Source organism: Odontomachus brunneus, unplaced genomic scaffold, assembly GCF_010583005.1.
Source record: "Odontomachus brunneus isolate Ranch 3 - 2012 unplaced genomic scaffold, Obru_v1 Obru_scaffold_077, whole genome shotgun sequence".
Classification (NCBI taxonomy): domain Eukaryota; kingdom Metazoa; phylum Arthropoda; class Insecta; order Hymenoptera; family Formicidae; genus Odontomachus; species Odontomachus brunneus.
Genome location: NW_022639527.1, coordinates 1,212,974 through 1,234,751, shown reverse-complemented (window position 1 = coordinate 1,234,751; position 21,778 = coordinate 1,212,974). Strand labels below are relative to the sequence as shown.

The following is a 21,778-nucleotide window of genomic DNA, read 5'->3' as shown; positions in this document are numbered from 1 at the left end:
TTCTGTGTGCAGGAGCCATAAGACGTGTTCAAACACGTTCGTACCTGATATTTTTTTTGGAATTCATACCTTGGTATCTTGGATGAAAAGATAATAGAGAAAAGTTTTGGACCTTCCGCTTTTCTGCTTTTTCAACGTACGGGAAGAAATGATTCAATTCACGGAACGCGGAAATCAAGTAAGATTTTGTCTTCCGCGTTTCTGCGCTTCATATAATAACACCCTCAGTTTTACTGCGCAGGTTTAATCATACTATAAAAGCTGCGCAATGAAAATTACGTATATACGCAAAAATTTCAAAAATAGGGGCCCAACACTGGGATTCTATAACTCGTTATTGGAGTTAACGACAGTTTCGTTATCGTTGAGCATCTTTTGTATACCGTAGAAAAGCTGCGCAGTAAAACTTACATATACGCAACTATTTCAAGAATAAGGGCCCAGGGTAGCGATCATGAATCTTTCACGTAAACATCATTTTCATTTTTCACTTTTCACTGTAAGTGAAATTTATTTTACATGAAAAGTGAACAATGAAAATGGTGAAAGCAATATTTATGTAATATAGATTATTAAAATTAAAATGTAATTACAGTATACATAATGTAATATATAACATATTAATAAGCATTATACAACTTAAATTTATAGTTATAATATAATATGAGTATAATAATACAATATGAGTAAATTTAATAAATGAGACGTTAACCGTGAAAGGTGAATTCTCAAAACGTGAAATATTTCACGTGAACTTTTAATTTGCTCGTATATGTTCTTCTTTACATGTAAATTATGTAAGTTTCCACGAATATTTTTAAGCATCAAGCGATGTGGTTTAAATGTGAAAAATAATGTAATACTACACTCGTATATTATGTACAAAGTAAGTAAAATTTCTTATAGTGACTTTAATTTTTATGGTTATATGACAATTGGCATTTGACATAAGAATCCTACGTCCATTAAAAATGACCAACGAAAGCTAATTGAAGCGTGATGACGTATAGGCAGTGAAAGCATACCGACGAAGTTTGCAAAGTTAAGATACGTATGCATCAGAAAGTTAAAGTGTAATATATTATAAATTGTATGCAGTAAATAAAATGTAAGTTTATTTTATGTATTTATTGCATGTATTTTATGTATTATTTTATATAAAATATATATTTTCTGCAGATTTATAATTTTAATATGAATAGAATATTTTATCTTTTAATAATTTATCCTAAAGTAATTCTAGACAAGTAGACTTCCAAGGGACGTTCTAAAGACATCACTATGTCTTAAAAACATGAAAAAATTCTAAAGATGTCCATTGCAAATTGGCATTGTCTTGAGTATATTGTAATATTTGTTTTACTTACAAATTCATGTTAAATCTTTCATTTTTCGTGAGTTTAGTGAAGGTTTTCATCTTTTACGAGTTCATTACAAAATTTTCACTTTTCACGAGTTCGCACTAGGGGAAAAGATTCATGATTGCTACCCAGGACTGCGTTCCAAAACTCTACTCGACGAGTAGAATAGCATTTAATTGACCAATAAGAGCGAAGATAACTAGGATCTCTTTATCATGATTGGACAATTAAATGTACTCTACCCATTGAGTAGAGTTTTGGAACGTAGCCCAGGGAGTCGATTCTGTATCTCGAAACAAAGTGAAAATTACAAAAGTGAGCAAATATACTAGAATATTCGTAATTTCATTGGTTAGTGCCTAGTAAATGTGCTCACTTTTGTAATTTTCACTTCGTTTCGAGATACAGAATTGACTCTCAGATGTCCTGCATTGCTAAACTAAATTGCAATAAATTGAAGTGAGATAAGTATATATTTTCTCACTCTAACTTTTTGCACTAGTTCAGCAGTGTGCAGTTATAAAGAACAGACCTTTAAATTATATCGTGTAGAGATTTTCCTTGATACCAACATTATCCTTCCACTTTTCGGGAAATTGTTGCCTAACCTCAGGTTGGCCATCCTAGCGCAAGCGCTTCGAGTAAATTCAAGTACCAATTGCGAATGGTCGGGAACGCCGGCGAAGATGCGGGAAGATGGCGGCGGCAGAGTCAAACGAGACAAAATGCATCGACGTTTCGTGCGCTGAAAATGCAACGGGCGACGAGCCGGCCGTGGCGATCCCGCGCCGGCAAATCGAGCGGTATCAATTTCGCATGACGGATCTGCTGTACTACGCGTTTTCGGTCAGTTTCTTTTTCGCGGACGTAGCAACAGGTGAACAAAGAGTACACATGTATACGCGCGTATACATATACAGGGTGTCACACAACTCACGAGTTTGACTCTGATGACAGATTTAATGACAGATTTGATGACAGTTCAACGACGGCTCGTCGGTGAATCGTCGCAGTATCGATAATTTTCCGGTTGTGAGGAATGGAAACATTGTTGGCAAATTAAGCCTGATACTAAATTGATAACGAAAAAATATTCCTTTTTATGACCGCACTTTTCGACAATCTTCGGGGAAACTTTGCTGTGATAGACTTGTATAATGTTGCAAATTAAAAATTTATAATTAATAATGATATCTTTTTTAACAGTCTTCCTAAAAGGAAACTTGATTACAAATAAATTACAGAATTTGTCGTTAATGACGCGAAACACGTTGTGAGACACCATGTATAGTCCTATAGCTAAAGACATTTATTTATTCTTCCTCTTTACATTCTCTTTTGTGAAAGTTATTCAAAATACTCTTTTATATGTTGTAAAATTTGCCTTTATTTTGTTGACACATGCCATCTTAAAAATTTGTATTATCAGGAAGCTTTTACTGTCGTATATAGATCAAGCACTCTGTAAAATATTTTTCGCACACAGACAGCATTGTATTTGTGGAATACCTTTTGCAAGGCCACTTAGAGTGGGGATGCTTTGCAATGGGTTTCACCATCTTACCCGCTTGTGTTACTCAACTATTTAGTTTGAGATGGCATCGTAGCGATGGCTCCTTGAAGACTGTTCACTGGTTATTGCACTTCTTACTTCTGGGCTTTTTGCACAGGTATTTATCTTTTTGCAAACTTCTCCTAAATTGCTGTGTAAATTAATATAAGTGTTTGTTATTTTACATTCTGTCCAGGTATTTGACTCTGTTTTATACTGCGGTACATTCTCTAAGAAATAAGTCAAGCTTTAGCAAGGACAAGAATTGGGTATACCGGCAAGAAAGTGACATATGTATGTTGCATTTATTTGAATCATTCGTTGGAGCTGCACCACAGTTGATCTTACAATTGTACATAATTGCAATATTACATCATGCTCCACTTTGGACAAGTGAGTGTTTCCTTTAATTATTTTAATACTCATATATATCATTTTTATTTTATTCTACATTATATATTATATACAGATTTATTCCTATTTGAATTCTATTTCTATTTTTTACATCTTTGTGCAATTATTTCTTTTCTTTTTTATCCTTAAGCTTTAAAAATATACTTATTTTATACATAAAGAATTTAATATAGTGTAACTACAAGAGTTATAATTTATTATAATATTCAAGAAAGAAAAAAAATTTTTTTTACAGTTTTATATACATATCATATTTATTCGTTTTTCAATAACATAATAATTGTGAGCTGCCTATATATAATATAAATGAAACAGTCATCAAACAAACGAATAGTCGAATAACTTGTAATCGTTTTCGTAGATCTTGTAAATCTCTTCAAGAAGCGATCGCGGTATCTTCTTGATATATTCGCTGAGAATTTCTCTAGTGGTTGTCCCGTAAGGATTCATGTTTCGTACATAATTCTTCTCATACAGATGTTCGCTCAGATTAGCGTCTTGTATGAAAAAATTCTCATCTCGATCCAAAGTCTCGAATTTCAGTATGTAGTCGTAGCGCACAGCACAGGGCTCGCAAGTCTGGTAATACGGCGTCCAGTGTTCGTCAAAGAACTTCTCATTCACTATAAATCGAAGAAATTCCTCAAACGTCGGTTCTAATTTTGTCTCGTTGCCAGGCAGACGATACTTAAACGCGATACGCCGACCGAACCGCTTGTAGTAATATTCGCGGCCCTTCATGTGCTCCAACTTGTCTCTATAGGCAGACAAAAGACGCTCCAGCGGATGTCGTACGATTAGGAACTTCTTTGTCTTCATTACCTTCTGCAATCGAACATAAATTTTCCAAATGATCATTCGATTCATCACCTCCCAATGTCGCTCAACGTTAATTCTTTAACGTAAGTTAGATAAAAATATTTCGACATTTTATCGGGAAATTTTCATATTAATGGCGTTAATTTTGAAAAGGTTTTTACCAGGAAAAAATGTAATTATCAAAATTGGTAGAGCCGCGGTGGAAATTAAATGGCATCACTGGAATTGGTCTTCTCATTAGAGCTCACCACGTGCATTGTATTGAGATCTTCGTCGTGTATGAACTTTTGTCTCACGATTTCGCTGAGTTGAAGGAGATTGTGTCGCACCAGATCCATCACAGTATCTGTCAGAATACCCTTCAATACGGCGAAGTAACTCATCCATGTGGAACTCGCCACCTTGTATATAGGACACCATGACACATTGTGTTCCCTTCGGAAAAAACTTTGAAATTCAATCTCCAGTTTCATTTCCTCTTCATTTGACAAAGGTCTCACGCTTTGATTTTTCGTGATCTCAGCTCTTATCTCAAATTAATATTATCCATTTTGGTAAAACTCCTCTTTAGGGAAGGCAGTTTCAATGGCCTTGACCTTAACATATGTTATAGAGGACACCCTTCTGAATAACTTTCAGCAAATTTTAGCCGTCGCTCGTTGTTCGTTAGAAAGTTATTAACAAAAGAAGTTGCATAAAATGAATGTAATTTTTGGATACCATATATATAAAAACATTGAATTTGTAGGCTAAGAAGGTACCTGCCGTGTAACTGGGGGACGTAGCCCCCCAGACACTCGCACCGCGGCGGAGGCCCAGTCTTTTGTGAGAAATTCTTACTCTTTAGCTTAAGTACAACAGACTTGGCCCCCTCTCCCACTGCGGTGCGGGGGGTCTGGGGGCGTAGCCCCCCAATAACACGGCTAGGAACAGGCACCTTTTTTATTAATATCTCGGAAACTATAAACGACCGCCATATAGCCGCGGAGTATGAGGTCGCGGGGCATAATATACGCATATACGTGTACCGTTTACCATATTTCAATGTATATTGTATACCAAAATTACGTTCCGTTTATAAAATTTTTTTCAATAACTTTTTAACAAACAATGAGCGACGACTGAAACCTTCTGGAGGTTACTCAGGAGATTGACCTTTATAACATATGTCAAGATCAAGGCTTCCCCTAAAGGGGAATTTTACCTCCATTTTCAATGTGTTAATTAAGAGAGACAATTTAATCAATAAAACGGAAAGTATAATCAGAGAAGAATCAAAGAGCAAGAGAGACGTTTTTTATTTAAATATTTTGATATTCTTTCTATCTTGTTCTTTTTTTAGATTCACTCACGTGTCAATAATCATGTTTGTCAACGCGGCATCCAAGTAGGATCTTTTCGAATGGATAGTCTCGCAGACGCTCAATAGTCGCCGCTTCCTAGCGTTTAACTCTCTTCGAACATCCTCCATCTCATCCCGCGACATTATTACTCGCGGGATTATTTCAGACTCGGCACGTGCAACGGACGCATACTTCGGCGATATCTGTTCTCCTCGCGTAATCGGCTCTATGTTTGTCTCCGTATGCGAGCTTTTCGTCGAGTTCTGCGCCAGTATCAACAATGTAACGCAGATTATCGTTAACAATGCGACAAACTGCAACACCCTGATTTGTCTCTGCGAATCAACCAAACGTCATTTTCTTTTTCAACTTGTCCGTACATTCATTGAGATTTGATTTCTTTCTTTTCTTTATTATTGATACGCATACCTGCATCAATGAGAAGAGCCTCTTCACGAAATGATTAACTCCGACCCTCGACAATCGCAGATAAGTCGTCAACTTCTCGTCATCCCTCGCCGTTTCTGCGTCCGTCATTGGCTTTTTATACAACGTATGCAACATTATCTCACTTACTGGACGAATATTTGGCTTGTCCGCTTGAATAACTTACACTACCGAGCCGTCCTCATCACTGTATCGACGTCGAGCTCGAGCACGTCTGTGGAATCCGCGCTAACATACCGATGCTGTGTATTTTTTCGTTTCCTCTGTACCGCCCTCGAGATAACAATAAGCCGGATGGAATATCGCTGACAGTGTTTATCTGTCTTCCCTTTGAAGCGCGACCAATGTCCTGCGACGGTCGTCCGGCCACAATGAGAGCACGCCGTTGTCTCTTACAGCTTTAAATATAAAGTGACGCGAGAAACGAAGTCTCGGCGTACTCAAAAATAACTGGAAAGAAAGCGAATTCGCTCACCACGAAAAAGAAAGATGTAATTGCCACGGCAGTCTCATTTTCGTTTCCTCGTGTTCTTCTCGAGTAATCTGCATCATCTTAGTTTTTTTTTAACAGCGCCGTGAATGGTTCTTACCTTGATGTCAGGATTGTATCAGTTGAGGAAGTAATGTTATCAGTAAATCTATCTTTTAAAATGAGTAACTTTGAAAAAATAGTTTCTCCAATTCTGTACTTTATAATCGAGGGACAAATTACTTTGTAATTAAAGAACTGTTTACTTAATTAACAATATTGTTCCACAGGTGCATCCGCTATAGCTTCTTTTTGCTCCTTGACGTGGGCCGTGAGTACATACGTGAGAGCCATGCACAATATCAATCGCGAGCGTAACAACGCGACCTGGGTAGCGCTCGCTCTTCAGGCTTTGTGGCGCAGCGGCATGCTGCTATCGAGAATCGGAGTTTTGGTGCTGGCTGCAGTTTTCCTGAGAGCGTGGTTCTTATTATTTCTGGGTGAGTTGTACCGACGGGAATAGCGTTCCGCTTGTTTTAGCTAGAATGCGGACATCGCGAATCTGAGCCACGAAGAGCTCGCAACTCACAATTGCTTTTGTTCTCTATGTACTTCAAATCGATATTAGGATATTAAACAGTTAATAATTCAATCGCGTTTATTAATTAAACACTGGAAAGTTTTCAAGTGAATTATCATTTATGAAATCACGGATCGATATTGGAAACGTTGAACAATTAACAATCTAACAGTTTATTAATTGAGCATAGAAAAGCTTGCATATTATTGGAATATTATATGCGATACAATTTATGTACAACGAATTAGATATTGGTGTTCCATGAGTTGATAGAAACGAAGTCTCTTTCGTTGACGTGAAAGCTAGCGAACTGCCATTTGCTAATTATAGTTCGTGGGATCGTAACTCATTGAGTTACGATCGACTCTTCTTCATGTTGCGCGAAGCGGATGACATAGAAGGACGTAAACAATATGAAAATTGATCAATCACAATTGATTATTCTTGAGCCGTAAAAAAATCATCGACTGTATTTGATTAATGCAATTTGCTTACTGTTTAAATTTTTCCGTATGCCATCTGTGCTTAACCTATGCTTAGCCGTGCATTTTTCTTCATCTTCCAGGTCTGCACTGGTTGTTTATGACAATCTGGGTGATCTTGCAGAACACCGAGTTCTGTCCGACCGTGTGGGAAGAGCGTATTTACAACTGTATCATAGGACTCATCTACTGCTTCGACTTCTTCAACCTGCGCGACGGTAGGTCGCGTTACCGCGTGTTGGTGTTCTACACGGTAATCGCGGTACAGAATTTGGTCTTCCTGGTGATGTACGCGTTGCGCTTCGTGGACGCGATCGCGGTCGACACGATGATCGCGATCACGAGCGCGATAGTCGGCGGAATGCTCGTCGGTTTGACCAGCATGCTGTTGTATTACGGCAAGTTCCATCCGTCGAGGTTGACGTTAACGAGGGACGTCCGTCGGGACATCGACGAGCATCTTGCTACCGTCAAGGTCGACACACCCAGGTCCTTCAAACTGTTCCACCGCGGCTCCTTGGTGTCGTTGCATCATTCCATCGACATCTCGCCGAGAGTCACCATCTCTGAGGAGGTGGCCACCGACAAGCAGTCCCTGCTGACGAACGTCGCGCAGATCTCCGATTGCTTGGAGGAAGGCATCGTCAACTGCAACTACAATACCGAAAACGAATCCGTGCGTGTCTCCACCGAGTGCGAAAAGCCGCACAGTCGTGCGCACAAAGAAGAAACGACGACGCCGAAAGACAACGCGGACAATACGCTCTCGGTGAGCGCGACGTTGAGCACTTTGTACCAGGGCTTGCCCGACATCGATGATGCGGAGGCTCATCATCGTCAAAAACGCAGGGGCATCTGCTTGCCCATCACACACGGCCTGGACACGGAAAAGAAGATTCTATCTGAGGTAGACGTAGATATGGATGTCGACGTAGACGTGTACTTATCGTCGCGAAAACGTCGCGGCATCTATGAACATGGCATCGCGACGCAATTGGATTGGTTGTCCCCGGACATCTCGAGCATTGACTTGAATCTCGACGAGGGCGAGCGAAACAACTCCCTCACATTGGATTCCTGCAGTAAAGTAATCGGCGCGCTGGACGCGATAAAAAACCGGAGCAGACTGACAACCCCGACGCAGCTGGAGGGCGGCAGGATATTCGACATAGAGAAGGTATCCAAAGATCTGCAACGGGAGCAGCAACGGGACGAGACGATGAGCTGCGTGACGTCGATCCACGATTACGAGAACGTGTGTCCGCTGGGGATCGCCCGACCGCCGTGGTGCATTCGCAGCTGGAAAGGCTATACCGACATCGAAACGTACATCCACGACGACAGCGTGGTGCGCGATCGGCGTCGGGATACACTTACTAGCACCACCGGTACGACCTACAGTTCCGAGTACTCGGATGGCGTGTGCGGCGCAGGTTCATTGATCTCGCGCGGGATCCTGAAACAAGATGACTACGCGGACACGTTGGTATACGATTTTGCAGAGTCTAAAGACAGTAAGTCGCTGTACGATCGCGGTGATAATGACGTGTTCACGAGCACCACCATCGAGGACCAGAACGCCGCCACGTTATATATCGCCAAGCCGGTGGTGATAGACGACAGGGGTGGCATGCTCGCATTGGACACGATAATGGAGGAACGTGACGACTCGGTGTCGTCGGAGGAAGGTAAGTTCCAGCGCGTCCAAGAGGCTACACGCGACTCTGCGAGTACTCTGGTGAGCACGATCGATCAGATCAGGCGATACACAGCGGAAAATTCGCCGCGACACGTCTATCACACCACGGGGACACAGTGGGAGGATCTGAATCCGAAAAATCTAATGGCGCGGGCACGCTTCGCCAAAGTGCTCTTCGATAACGACCTGAAGACCGGCACGATGCCCGGTCCGGTTTGCGAGCTGTCGCCGTGCAATGACTCGCGCGCCGTCGACAAGCGCGAGATTGAAGCAATTAGAGAATTCGTAAAGTGCTGTGCGATCGAGTCTATCAAGAAAACGCCGCTGATAGAAGCCATTCTATCGGACTCGCCGATCTTAGGCAGCAGAGGTAAGCTCGTACGGCAGGTGACATTCGCGGACTGCAAGGGTGACTTCGACGCGAATGAGAGCGATCTGTACGTGGAAATGAGTCCGTTGGTGTCTGTCGAAAACGGCGAGAACTCGTGCGCTTCAAAGCTCGTCGATTCGAAGACTTCCGGCGATCTGGAGATATCCGCCAAGAGGAATCTGCCCGCGACGTCGAAGGAATCGCTGGAGCTGTTCGATAAGGAGAACCTGGCGCCGATTTCATCGTACAAGAGTAGGAAGTGCAACAACAACGACGATGACAGGCGCGCCTGGACTATAGAACGCGACGACAAAGCCGACAAGTCCCTGTGCAATGTGCGTTTCAGCCTCAAGGAGAAGAGACATATATTTCTCGAGCAAGTTCTCTCGCCGCCGAAACTCTGGAATAAGCGCATCTCTTTCCATCCGAGCACTAAGAACTTGTAGTGAACGATTTTCTCTTGATACACGCCACGCGTCTCGTGCTTTGAATATTGGCTCATTTCTAAAGAATACCAAAAATTTCAAAGCGAACGAGACTTCGTGATTCTCGTATCTGGTACTCTTGTGTTTTATAAGCTTAATTCGAAAATCTCTTCCCATAAACGCTAAATAAATGTTGTCACGAACGTAGCATTCTGTGTGTGAATAGGAATATTCATTTTTAAAAATATCATTTATTTTAATGAGAGATGTATCTTTATGGGGAAAGATTTGTGAATTGAACCAATGGTTGTGAATTGAACGGCGGCTCATTGTTGTCTTGCTCAAACATATTTCATATTTATATTATGGGAATTTTTCTCTTGTTACAAGCTCGTGACATAACGAAATTAATTTTATCCGTCACGTCATGGTATTGAATCTTATTTCAAGATGCACATCTTTTTATCGAAGATGTCACTATACGCTTTCACACATACACACACACACACACGCATATAAATAGACATTCACAAATCTAGATGTAAGTAAAAGAAACGATTTTATACGACAGAAACTACACGCCACAGTACAAAGACTGCAGTAATATTATGTCACTCGTTAATAAGGCACTCACAAAACATTTTATCCATGACTTTAAGCTGCACCGCGTTTACTCTCGCGAGTGGCATGAGTGAACGCGATGTCAGCGTGTGATATGCGCCGTCCGACACTTGTGTGGTGAAACTAACGAAGTCCGGTATTATGTCTACTTCCGACGAAATAAATTACGCTTTTGCGATTAGATAAGTGTATATAAAATGACGTATTATATATATATATATATATCGAAATTATTTTTTTACACAATTTTATTATGTAGAATAAAGATTTTGTACGTAATGAAAATGTAAACCACAAACTATTATAGCGTGTTATTTTTAAGAATATTGCGATTGTTATTCTCTTTCTGCATTATAAAGTTATACTTGTAAAATCATATATATGAGAGAAAGAGAAACAATGCTTGTTTCTCCAGTTTTCAGTTATAGAAATCTCAAATTTTGTTTCAAACATTTTAGTGATCCAACGATTCCCCGATTTATTACATAAATTGAATTCTTTCGTTGCAGAGATGGTACTGTTTCGATTTGAAATTTCGCACCTAAATCTGTCTTATGAATGCACGGTCACGTGTCTCCCTTCTTTATCGATAGATCGAAGTTTGAAAAAAAAAAGTAAAAAGAAAATCGCGCCATCTGACAGCACGCGCAGTAAACAAGCGCGCGATGTAAAGTAGGGTAGGTTAGGTTAGGAAAAGGAATTCACGAACAGTAAGATCAGTTGCGAAGGAAGCGAAGATAGGAACCAGCGAGGTGAAGTTTTACCACTCAGTACGCGTTTTGGACGCGTCCTGTGTTCGCGTTTGTTAGCGGGCGACATGATAATTAAGTGAACAATGCGTTTGCGATAACGAGGGGCAGGAACACGACCGACCCATCCGTGGACAGCCGTGTGTACCACAGAGCGGCACATGGATGCGACGAACGGACAGAAGCCCCACGGTGAGAAAGATTTTCGACACACTTTCCTATGAACCTCGACAAAATAATCACGCGGATTGTAAAACCATTTGTCGAACAGTGGAAAGTTATTGTAATTCTATATGTCTCGCGAGAGAAATGATAATTTACGATCAAATGATATTGAAAATCGTATAATTTGCAGTGGGGCAACCTTCCACCAGTACGGGAGTCACCTCCGACAAGGGGAAGGAGTGGCAAATGGAGCTGTTGATGGAGAAGTTACGTTCCAAATCTTCCACATTGAAGCCTCTGGTGGAAACTGCCAAGAACATGCGTATGACCATGCTAGTAAGTGAGAGAGATTTTACTACACGTTTTGTGTGACTTTGAGTTTAAATGACACTTTGGTAAATATATAGTGAGCATCATAATAAACACGCTTTGATAAACAGGATAAACGGTATACGATTGACAGTGTAGAGAAGAATCAGCTGCAGAAGTGTTTGGACACTCTGCAGCATTCTATCAAGGTTACTTCATTCCAATCTATGGTGGAACGACTGGAGAGCTTAACAAGGCAGCTAGGGTAAGCAAATATTTGTCTATATGTATCAATGACTTGCATATTATGTGTAATTTTTTTACTTTTTATAACTACAAATTCTGTTTTCATTCACTACTCATGTGTACTCATTCTTTTATTGCTTAATTTCACAGATTTTTATGGAAGTAAATGAAGTTTATATATTATTTTTTATTACGCAGGTTAAAATTTATGCCTGGTCCTTCAGGCACAGAAATATTCATATCCTCCGATATGTTCTTTTTGGAAGTTTTGTTGGAGCCATCAGGGCACGTCAGAGAAGTTAAGATCCATCATGAGGGAAAGAGCGAGCAGCAGGTGGATACAATAAATGCTGTTAATCTCTTAGCTAAGTAACACTTTGCATACTGACACGATAAAAATTACTTACAGAGTTGTGAGGTGTTAGCTTCATGCCTGTCGCGCGGCGACTTTGTTGATTTCACCACTCAGCTGGAAGGATTGGTATCTATATATCAATTGAATGCTGATAAGAAAGTAAAGTGCAAAGCGTTCAGTGCTCTGCAATCTCTGGAAGCTGACTTGGGTGTTTTGGCGCAACTGCAAACCTTCATGAAGGAGCCATTCAATCTGGTGCACAAGAGTCCTGTCGGTTAGTGATTTATTACTCATATAGATATAGATATATATATATATATATATATATATATATATATATATATATATATATATATATATATATATTATTGATTAAAAAAATTAGTGCATGATTGTGTGCAATAATGCACCAGTCTTCCTTAATTAATAATTCAAACTTTTAAGTGAGTGGAGGAATTTTGTGTTTAGTTTAATGAATTCTACGTACAACAAATGTGTCATTAAGAGATCACTATAGAATCTCAAAAATAAGGGAATTTTCGTGAATGTACTTATCCAACCGCTTCCCAATTTTGTAATGTTTTTACTTGTGTACATTGAAGTATTAGAAAAATATTTTTAAGTTAAACAAAAATGTTTATAAATTGTATGTAGTGAAAGAAATGTTGAGCGTCGCGGCAGAGTCAGCACAAAACGGAATGCACTCTGGCTCCTGTTGTATTCGTCTGAAACTAAAATAGGGAAAAATTTTTTACTCTTTATGGACATAATTTGTCGATAAACCTAAACAAGTTGAAAAGAAATTTTATAATTGACAAAAAAGCAGCCCTTGAATCAAAAGTTCGATTTTTACTCATAAAAATCCATCTTTATATGTGCAAAAAATTGTTTAAATAATGTTATAGGTTTTATAGGTTTATCGACTAGCAAATATAATAAACTAAACGTATATAAAAGAACAACTTGATTGATCAAATAGTTTTTTAATTATCTTGCACACTAGTTTGGAAGAAGTCGTTTCGAGAAAAATGCGTTTAAAGTTTCAGGTATAGAAAATTGTAAACTTACAGCTGTTTTCTGCTAATCCACTATTCTTGCCCCATACAGTAAAGCTTCCGCTTCTTCAAACAAGTCATTTTGCTTAAGTTGGTGTTGTTTATTTACTATTCGAGTCTTTTTACTGGAATTTAGGCTGCGGCGTTCCTGTCTCTTTATTCGCTCGGCGTCATTACTATCAGCATATTACTTACATAGAGGCCTAATTTTAATTTAGAATATTTTTATTATCTTCAAAACAGCAAAGTAGTCTTCATTAAATATCCCAGCAGCAATATAGGCGGTAATTTCGGTGATTTTAAGGCCAGAATATACGTGTTTTGGAGCTAACCGCTAAATCATACTATTAAAACTTTTATTCGCATTTTTTGTGCCCAACTAAGCACTTTTGTAATAGATCTTTCTTAGAATGGTTTTTTCCATTTTTTCGAACGGGTTTTTCGTTACAAAGCCGTTGCGAATCATTGTGCGCTCAGACCTCGCCTCATGCGCTCGTATCTGCGAGAAATGGTCCTGTACGACCATTTAGAATTTTAAAACCAAACTTTGGGAATATATTCTATACATACAGTACTATTAATTAATGCAAAAAAAATTCGACTTTTGTGACCCTCTATAATAATTTCCCCTCTTAATTGTCGAACATTCTGTATATATATACATATATAATTTACGGTATTATATATATATATATATATATATATATATATATATATAATTTTATACATATTTTATACATATACATATATATATATATATATACACACACACACACACACAGGGTGACCCATTTTAATCTATAATTCCGAATATCTTCTAAACTACCCGTTCTACGGGAAAATAGTTGCGACAAAAAATGTTCAGAACAAAAGGGTTCACAAACCTGTGCTAATGACCTTGACCTTGAGATGACCTTTCAAGGTTATTTGAAGGTCAAGGTCTTTTTTTCAATAGAAACCTCTATTTTTGACCCCGGATTTGGAAAGAACAGGAAATTTTACGTTCAAAATGATATTTTGAAAATTTTTTATATGACCTTCAAAGGTCAAATAAAAGTCAAATGTCTAAAAATGGCTGTAGAGCTGTTTTTCTAAGTGATTATGGTTTTTTAGGATTGACAAGCGTTGGAGGAACTTTAAAAAGTAAGTGTGATACGCTATGACCTTCTTGACCTTTAAGTTAACTATAAAGGTCATTTGAAGGTCGAGGTGATTATTTGAAATAGGAATCCCTATTTTTGACGTTGGATTTGAAAAAGCAGGAAATTAACGTGAGTAAAGACACGTCTTCGCAATTTTCATCGCTCGTGTGAAATCCACCACACAAGGTGAAAATCGCTTTCTTGCACGTTCATTGGAGTGAGATATTCTTCTTACTTTTGGCGTTACCCAGAAACAACGACGTGGACGTAGTAAGTACTGTAATAGTGAGAGGCAAGAGGACTCACGGGAATCAAGCACCCCAAACGTGAGAGGCAAGGGAACTCACGGAAATCAAGCACCCCAAAGGAAACAGTACTTACTTCAAATAACCTTCATAGTTAACTTAAAGGTCAAGAAGGTCATAGCGTATCACACTTACTTTTTAAAGTTCCTCCAATGCTTGTCAATCCTAAAAAATTATAATCACTCAGAAAAACAGCTCTACAGCCATTTTTAGACATTTGACTTTTATTTGACCTTTGAAGGTCATATAAAAAATTTTTAAAATATCATTTTGAACGTAAAATTTCCTGTTCTTTCCAAATCCGGGGTCAAAAATAGAAGTTCCTATTGAAAAAAAAGACCTTAACCTTCAAATAACCTTGAAAGGTCATCTCAAGGTCAAGGTCATTAACACAGGTTTGTGAACCCTTCTGTCCTGAACATTTTTTGTCGCAACTATTTTCCCGTAGAACGGGTAGTTTAGAAGATATTCGGAATTATAGATTAAAATGAGTCACCCTGTATATATATATATATATACACACACACACACATATAATTTACTATACATAAATATACAATCTGTATTATGTATATATATATTTATTATATATATATTTATCTCATAATGTGAGTCAACAATATTATTGTTAATGTCGCACATGTTATTCAGGAATTCTAGAGAGAAGGAAAGGCGGTCACCCGATGAAACTCACGTACTTCGTTTCTCCATACGATTTGATCGATTTGGAGAATCGTACCTACGACATATTAAATCCCGATATCATTATCAAACGAAAAATTGGCCATTCCGTAACTGTTTGTATGGAGGGTTCGACGGGTCACAAGCTGCCTACGTCTAGCATCATAACTGTAAATAGAAGCCCCACCGGAAAGAGGTACGATCGAACTTTGCCTGTTTTTCGTTCACTTGTAATCAAGTCCAATTTGTCAATGTTGTTTCCGATTTCAGTACACCGTCGTACGCTCCGCTAACCAGCACCAATTCGTCCATGCTGCCTGCGTGTTTCGTTCTGAAACTCGGCAAAAAGATGCCGATCTGCATGGAATTGGTGAAAAGGATACAGAAAGTCACAGAGCTCGAGTGCGGCGATATCTCCGCGCCTCATCCGTTACTCAGCCTGATAATACAGCACGCGAGCGACGGCCAGTTGGACTGCCGCAATAATAGGGGACTATACGTGGTAAATGAAGTAACAAATAATCCTAGAAAATAAACAAATATCCAGTTCGTGTTTCGCGCACTCACTATGAGGGTCACTGTGTTCTCTCTCGTAGACGTTAACGGATCAGCAACACTGCTACTTCATGACAGAGAACAAGAATATGGAGGGCGTACTTGTGTGCAGCATTCCTTTCACGCATCCGGCGCACGTGCCGCAGATCCTCGTATACCTGCGGCAACAGGCGCTCTTCAATTGCTTGATCGCGAGTTGCGTAAGACCGATGGCCCGACAGGATCCGGACACGACGATACTCGAGGTAAGCGCACTGTCGTGGCAACACGTGTCCGTGAGCGTGGAACACCCATTCGAAGAGACGATGGCCACCGCGGAATTGGACTTGACGGACATCTCTGCGCTTCGATGTAAGCTATACGGCGTAAGTATGACGAACGCAGAGCAGACGTCGGATCTCGCCGGTAAGGTGTTGCAACGTTGTCTCAGCATACCGCTGACGATGAGAACACTGCTGAAGATCTGGGAGGGTCGTAACACTCTGCCAGCGATGAGCGCTCTGACCGGCGCGATCGGCGGCGTCGGTGGTGGTAGCAGCAACGGCAATTACAACATCAATCTGGGATCCGGTAAAGATCAGACTGGGCAGAACGGCACCGCTGGTATGCCAGATTTCACGAACGGCGAGGTGAAAATCAAACAAGAGCCTGGCTTGAACAACAGCAATGGCAGCATAGGCGGCAGGCAACAGCAGTCATCACATCAAATGCCGCAGCAACAGCAACAACAATCGCAACAACAACAACAGCAGCAGCAGCAGCCTTTTTTAGATGCCGGAACGGAAAATAGTATCGGTTTTCCGTCGTATTCCGGCCAATCCGATACGACAGGCAATGCCTCTGCCATGCTGAACCCGCTGCAGTTGGGCGCGTTGTTGGGACAAGCGAAGAACTCGCTGGCTAATGCGAATGCGAACGAGCGCAACAAGAAGACTCGCAAAAGGAAGGCGGCGGACGGTCTCTGGCGTAGCCCGAAGAGGAAAGGCGACGCTGGCGACGGTACTGGCGCCACGACAGCCGCGGAAATCTTGCTGGAGAGCTCGAGTTCAGACTCGACGCCACTGGGCACACCTACTGGCGGTAGAGAGAGCTTAACGGAGACCAGAACGTCCACTCCTACTTCCACTTCGGCAGCGAGTCTGGCTAGCGGTATGGATTTTTCGAATCTTGACACGACGGATATGCTCGGCACCGACAAGAGCTCTGATTACGATCTCGACAATGAGAGCGGCGAGATCATGGAGGTGCACACCACCGCGGAGCAGCTGCAGCAGGACGTGGAGGAGTTGATGAAGCGCGAGCGTAAGTCGAAGAAGTCGCGCGACGAAAAAAAAGCGAGCCCGACGAATATATTTGTCGACGAGAATAAGAGCCTGGTGCCACCTTCCGTAAGTATCACCCCAATCACATGCGGTAACCTGGATCAAAGCACAAACTATAACTCCGTGCTTACGGGAATGGGTTTGGAAAGGCGGCCAGGTATCGAGATCATACCCATCGCCTCGTCGCCGCAAACTAGTCTACCGAGCTCGATCACTATCACGCCGATAGCCGGCCCCGCAGCTAACGTGGTGCCCACGTCCAAAGGTCTGACGGAAGAGCGCCGGGAGCGAAAGAGCGGCAAAAGCGGCAAAAGCACTACCGCCGCGACCGAGGATAAAGGCAGCAAGCTTGAAAAGCGGCGCAAACGCAAGCGCGAAGACAGTCCGATGGGTCCACCACCGGACAAGCTGCCGCCTAAGCCGCCTTCGCAGCAGCAGCAGCAGCAGCAGCAGCAGCAGCAACAGGACTCGCTCTTGAAGCCGGTGTCGGTGAGCATCAAGCCGACGGAACAGTCGCCACCGAACTTGAGCTCGCGGCCGACTTCACCCGCCGGCACGGTAAGAAAGTTCAGCCCGTCGCCGACGCATCCGAGCTCACTCGCGCTCGTAGGTAAGTCCAGTCCCACCTTGAAACAGTCAGCCATCAGCAAGCCGGTGCAGAGCCCGAAGCACTCACCGGTCTACAGCAGCAGCCCGAAGCACAACGCACCGGTGCCAGTGCCGCCGGTGCCGGCGATGTCAATGTCTGTGGCGGTACCTGCAACCGTGTCTGTCGCTGTGTCCGTACCCGTGCCGGTGCCAGTGCCGGCGAGCGCGAGTCCGAAGCACGGCACATCGTCGCCGAAGCATGGCAGCTCGGCCGGCAGCGGCAAACCGAGCATGTCCGCTCTCAAGTCGGCGGCGAACTCGCCGTCCGGCAAAACCTCCGACCAGGCGACTCCGTCCAAGGTCAAATCCTCCTCGTCATCGTCGAGCAAGGAGTCTGGGCGCGATAAGGATAGGAAAACATCGTCTGTCAGCTCGTCCGGCTCGTCCGCCGGTCATCAGAGTCCTAAGACCAAGTCATCCAGCGGGAAACTGAAGCAACTGGAGATTATTCCCAGCGGCGGCGGCGGCGGCGGCGGCGGCGGCGGCGGCGGCGGCGGCGGCGGTGCCGGCGAAACACAGGTTTCCTTATCCAGCAGCGGTGGTAGCACTCCGCCCTCGGGTCAAGTTGATGCGGCGAAATCCGCGCAAGCTCAACAACAAGCGCGAAATCGGAAAAGTTCTTTGAACGCAGTGATCGACAAACTAAAGAACGCGCAGCATTGTACTGAGGATAGCGGTAACGGTGGCGCGAAAAGTTCCTCTAGTGTCGGCGGTAGTGGTAGCAATAGTGGTAGCGGTGGGAGCGGCAGCGGAAGTGGCAGCGGGGGGCAGAAGGAAGGACGTGGTGTAGGTGGATCGTCCGGGAAGATCGTCGAGGGGAAGTCTTGCATCGGCAAGAACTCTTCGATCGACTCTTCCTCAAAGAACCCCGCTGAATACATGGTCAAGCACAGCTCGGACGGTATTAAGATTACTATAAACAAGACACGTACAAAAGACTCTAAATCGGGGAGCAACTTGAAGCTGTCGTCGTCTTCGTCCTCATCGTCGTCGTCGTCGTCGTCATCTTCGTCGTCTGTGGCAGCTGGCGCGACCAGTACGTCCTCCAGCTCATCTGCAGCCTCTTCTTCGTCATCTCTGACGTCTGGGAATGGTTCACCGAAGACCCATACCGGTCTGAAACCTGGTGTTAACTCAGGCCCGGCGTCCAAGAAGCCGACGTGCTCGCCGAAATTACTGAGTCAGAAGATGTTGGCGATGAAGTCGATCTCTGGCTCGGCGAGTTCCGGCACGGGTACCGCCGGTGCAGGCGGAGGTGCAGGTGCGGGTGCGACCGGAGGTGTTGGCGGTGGCGGTGGTAGCAATCCCCTGTCCAAGAGCGGCTCGTCTTCCAAGTCGTCCGGCTCGCCGAAGACCTCGGGTACGGGGCCGACTGATCTCAGTCGTGGTCGTGACAAACCTCGTACTCAGAAGTCCGGCGACAAGGGAGTATTCGCGTCCAAGGGAATCGGTGACGCCAGGAAGTCCAGTCCTTCGGCTCTGCGCGAGGAGAGCGAAAGCGAGCGTACGTACAAATTATTAGCTGCGCACGCCTCCATGTCGAGTCTACCGCCGAGTCTGCCACCTCAGCTCGTCATGGAGGGTCTGATGAAGCAATTGGACACAAAATTTCAAATCCCCAAGTTATCTGCGCGGGCGAATGTTGACGCCGCAGATAAGAAGTGTTCCGAAAAGCTGTCCATGCTGCCCGATCCTGCCAAGACTCTGGACGGCTTGACAGTGAAGCAACAAGAGCAGCAGAGCAAGATCGCGAATTTGTCCAATCCGGTGTCAGTGTCCGGCAAGTCAATGGCGGACGAGCAACCGAGCCAAGCGAATAGACGGGACCATACGCAGACCAAACCGGACAACCTCTCAATCTCCACGAGCGCCGGCGCGATGTCGTTGAGTCTCGGCGGCGAGAGCACCGGCGGCTTGATGTTGCCGCCGCAATCTGCCGCGGACTCGGATGTGCCGACGAACCTGTCGATGCAACCGTTAGACAGCGAGTCTCGCGACCCGTGCAAGGACATCGGTGCGATAGGAAGGACGAGTAGTCAGCAGTTTCTCGGTAAAGACGACACGAGTGCCGGTGTTATCGGTGTCCTCGGTAAGAGTAGCGCCGACCAATTGGCATCGTCAGCCTCCAAAGCTTACACGGGAAGCCTGACGAGCTCAGGTGCGACCGCCGTGCCGTCGAACAGCGGCTGCACAGTCACCGAGAGCTTGAATCTGAGCACCAAGCCGGCCGACGCCGCGTTGGCCAAGTACAACAAGATCGCCGAGGAAAAGAAACAGACAACATGCGGGCCTCCATCGTCTTCGTCTTCCTCTTCATCGTCGTCATCGATCTTTTCGTCGTTGGGTGGCGGCGGCGGTGGAATCGTCGCGACGTCCGACAGCGGCGCGAACATCAGCAAAGGCGCAGACACCGCGGGAGTGACCAGCAGCGGCGGCGGCGGCGGCAGCGGCGGCACTGCGAGCTCCCAAGAGGCGGCGGAGATGTTGCTGGATTTCTCCACCGCCAAGGACGTGGCGAAGAGCCTGACGCACCTGACTACTATCCCCGAGAGGGCGATGACACAGGCGGCGCCAGTGCGTCGCAACACACCGCCGCCGCCGCCCCCACCGCCGCCGGCCTTTCCACCAGCGAGTCCCTCCGTTAGTGTGCACATCGTCAAGAGTCCAGCGCCAAGTCCGCGGGTGATCCCGCCTTCGCCGCACTCTGCGTCGCCGTGCATCACCGATGACGAGCTCATGGACGAGGCGTTGGTTGGGATGGGTAAATGAAGATTACTTAAACTATAAGAATACTCGAGATTCCGTCGTCTCGGCTACGTCTTCTGGACCTCGTCATGGACCGTCGAGGGTTGTTTGAAGGTTACTTCCCTCCCCCTCACCGCTGAGACCGACTGTATCCCTTGACGATGATGTCGCACTCGCGTTACGTTCGCATGACCGACATAGCGATGGCGATGCATCTTGCACTTATGTTTTCGCATCGGCGAGACTTTCTCGGGCGGATTCGAGCTCCTGGCATGCCCAGCGATCCTACCGGGACTTATTCAACGTCACCACGTTTCGGTGTAATGTAATGCTCGCACGTGTTGGAATCTGTAACATCGTTGCATGTGGGGTCTTAAATTTGAGAAGTGTTTTCCGTATGTTCAGTCTTACCAACTTTGCACTTGGCGAGAGAGCATGAGTGTGATCGCGTGAATGTATTCGTGCGTGTGTGAGAAAGGAAAACTGCGAGACGAAGTTGTGGGGATCAATTCCCGCCGAGTGCACTGAGAAAAAAAATATTTAAAAATTTATTTGCGGGATATAGAGTTTATTTCTGCAAAATGAAGTTTATTCCTGTGTGGAATAAAGAGTTTATTTCTCTGAAAATAAAATTTATTCCTGTGAGTAAACTTTATATATATATATATATATATATATATATATAAATAAAAGTGGGGGATTTAAATATATTGAAGTCGGAGGACACATTTTGAACATCTCCTTAAGGCTCCTGGGGAGTCGCATCATCCATCTCTTTTTAATGACGTCAGAAGCGAGAAAACGCATGCTAAAAATTCCTGCAAAATACATCGAGATAAACAGATATATCCACAAAACGACATTTGCGATCGATTAAGTACACCTCTAAAATACTCCGTACACTTTCCTTTTGTTCTAA

The 21,778-nt window shown here is 43.5% G+C and overlaps 3 protein-coding genes across 6 annotated transcripts in view; 2 read left to right on the top strand and 1 right to left on the bottom strand.

The window, feature by feature from the left end:
* The first annotated feature begins 2,036 nt into the window (after positions 1–2,036).
* Positions 2,037–10,866, top strand: LOC116847391. Of its 2 annotated transcripts, none has more exons than XM_032822335.1 (5): positions 2,037–2,238; positions 2,848–3,031; positions 3,110–3,306; positions 6,696–6,905; positions 7,551–10,866. In XM_032822335.1, the coding sequence occupies exons 1-5, from the start codon at positions 2,058–2,060 to the stop codon at positions 9,980–9,982; spliced, it is 3,204 nt and encodes a 1,067-aa protein (XP_032678226.1). In that variant the 5' UTR covers positions 2,037–2,057; the 3' UTR covers positions 9,983–10,866. The 2 variants fall into 2 exon arrangements, with proteins under 2 accessions (XP_032678226.1, XP_032678227.1); XM_032822336.1 differs by having other exon boundaries at positions 2,062–2,207.
* Positions 3,566–6,655, bottom strand: LOC116847392 (carbohydrate sulfotransferase 11-like). 2 transcript variants are annotated; one of them, XM_032822337.1, is made up of 5 exons: positions 6,412–6,655; positions 5,919–6,334; positions 5,499–5,824; positions 4,395–4,581; positions 3,646–4,152 (listed from the first exon to the last, which is right to left on the bottom strand). In XM_032822337.1, the coding sequence occupies exons 2-5, from the start codon at positions 6,051–6,053 to the stop codon at positions 3,646–3,648; spliced, it is 1,155 nt and encodes a 384-aa protein (XP_032678228.1). In that variant the 5' UTR covers positions 6,054–6,334; positions 6,412–6,655. The 2 variants fall into 2 exon arrangements, with proteins under 2 accessions (XP_032678229.1, XP_032678228.1); XM_032822338.1 differs by having other exon boundaries at positions 3,566–4,152; positions 5,919–6,653.
* Positions 10,867–11,255: 389 nt separating the features above from the next.
* The window catches only part of LOC116847356 (mediator of RNA polymerase II transcription subunit 1), a 16,141-nt gene continuing 5,618 nt past the window's right edge, over positions 11,256–21,778 (top strand). The window contains exons 1-8 of one of the 2 annotated variants that reach the window (XM_032822283.1): positions 11,256–11,523; positions 11,687–11,832; positions 11,937–12,070; positions 12,250–12,385; positions 12,461–12,680; positions 15,560–15,785; positions 15,860–16,091; positions 16,186–20,875. In XM_032822283.1, the coding sequence (XP_032678174.1) occupies positions 11,493–11,523; positions 11,687–11,832; positions 11,937–12,070; positions 12,250–12,385; positions 12,461–12,680; positions 15,560–15,785; positions 15,860–16,091; positions 16,186–20,875 (5,815 nt within the window). In that variant the 5' untranslated portion in view covers positions 11,256–11,492. Of the gene's footprint in view, positions 11,524–11,686; positions 11,833–11,936; positions 12,071–12,249; positions 12,386–12,460; positions 12,681–15,559; positions 15,786–15,859; positions 16,092–16,185; positions 21,717–21,778 lie in introns of those variants that run through there. The other variant, XM_032822284.1, reaches the window with a different exon arrangement.

Coding starts and splice junctions, on each gene's coding strand:
- LOC116847392 (XM_032822337.1), bottom strand. CDS start 6,053: ATGTTGCATACGTTGTATAAAAAGCCAATGACGGACGCAGAAACGGCG. Junction 4,582..5,498: donor ACAAACATGATTATTGACAC/GTGAGTGAATCT, acceptor TTTTTTCCGAAG/GGAACACAATGTGTCATGGT. Junction 4,153..4,394: donor ATCTCAATACAATGCACGTG/GTGAGCTCTAAT, acceptor GTTCGATTGCAG/AAGGTAATGAAGACAAAGAA.
- LOC116847391 (XM_032822335.1), top strand. CDS start 2,058: ATGGCGGCGGCAGAGTCAAACGAGACAAAATGCATCGACGTTTCGTGC. Junction 3,032..3,109: donor CTTCTGGGCTTTTTGCACAG/GTATTTATCTTT, acceptor CATTCTGTCCAG/GTATTTGACTCTGTTTTATA. Junction 3,307..6,695: donor TCATGCTCCACTTTGGACAA/GTGAGTGTTTCC, acceptor ATTGTTCCACAG/GTGCATCCGCTATAGCTTCT.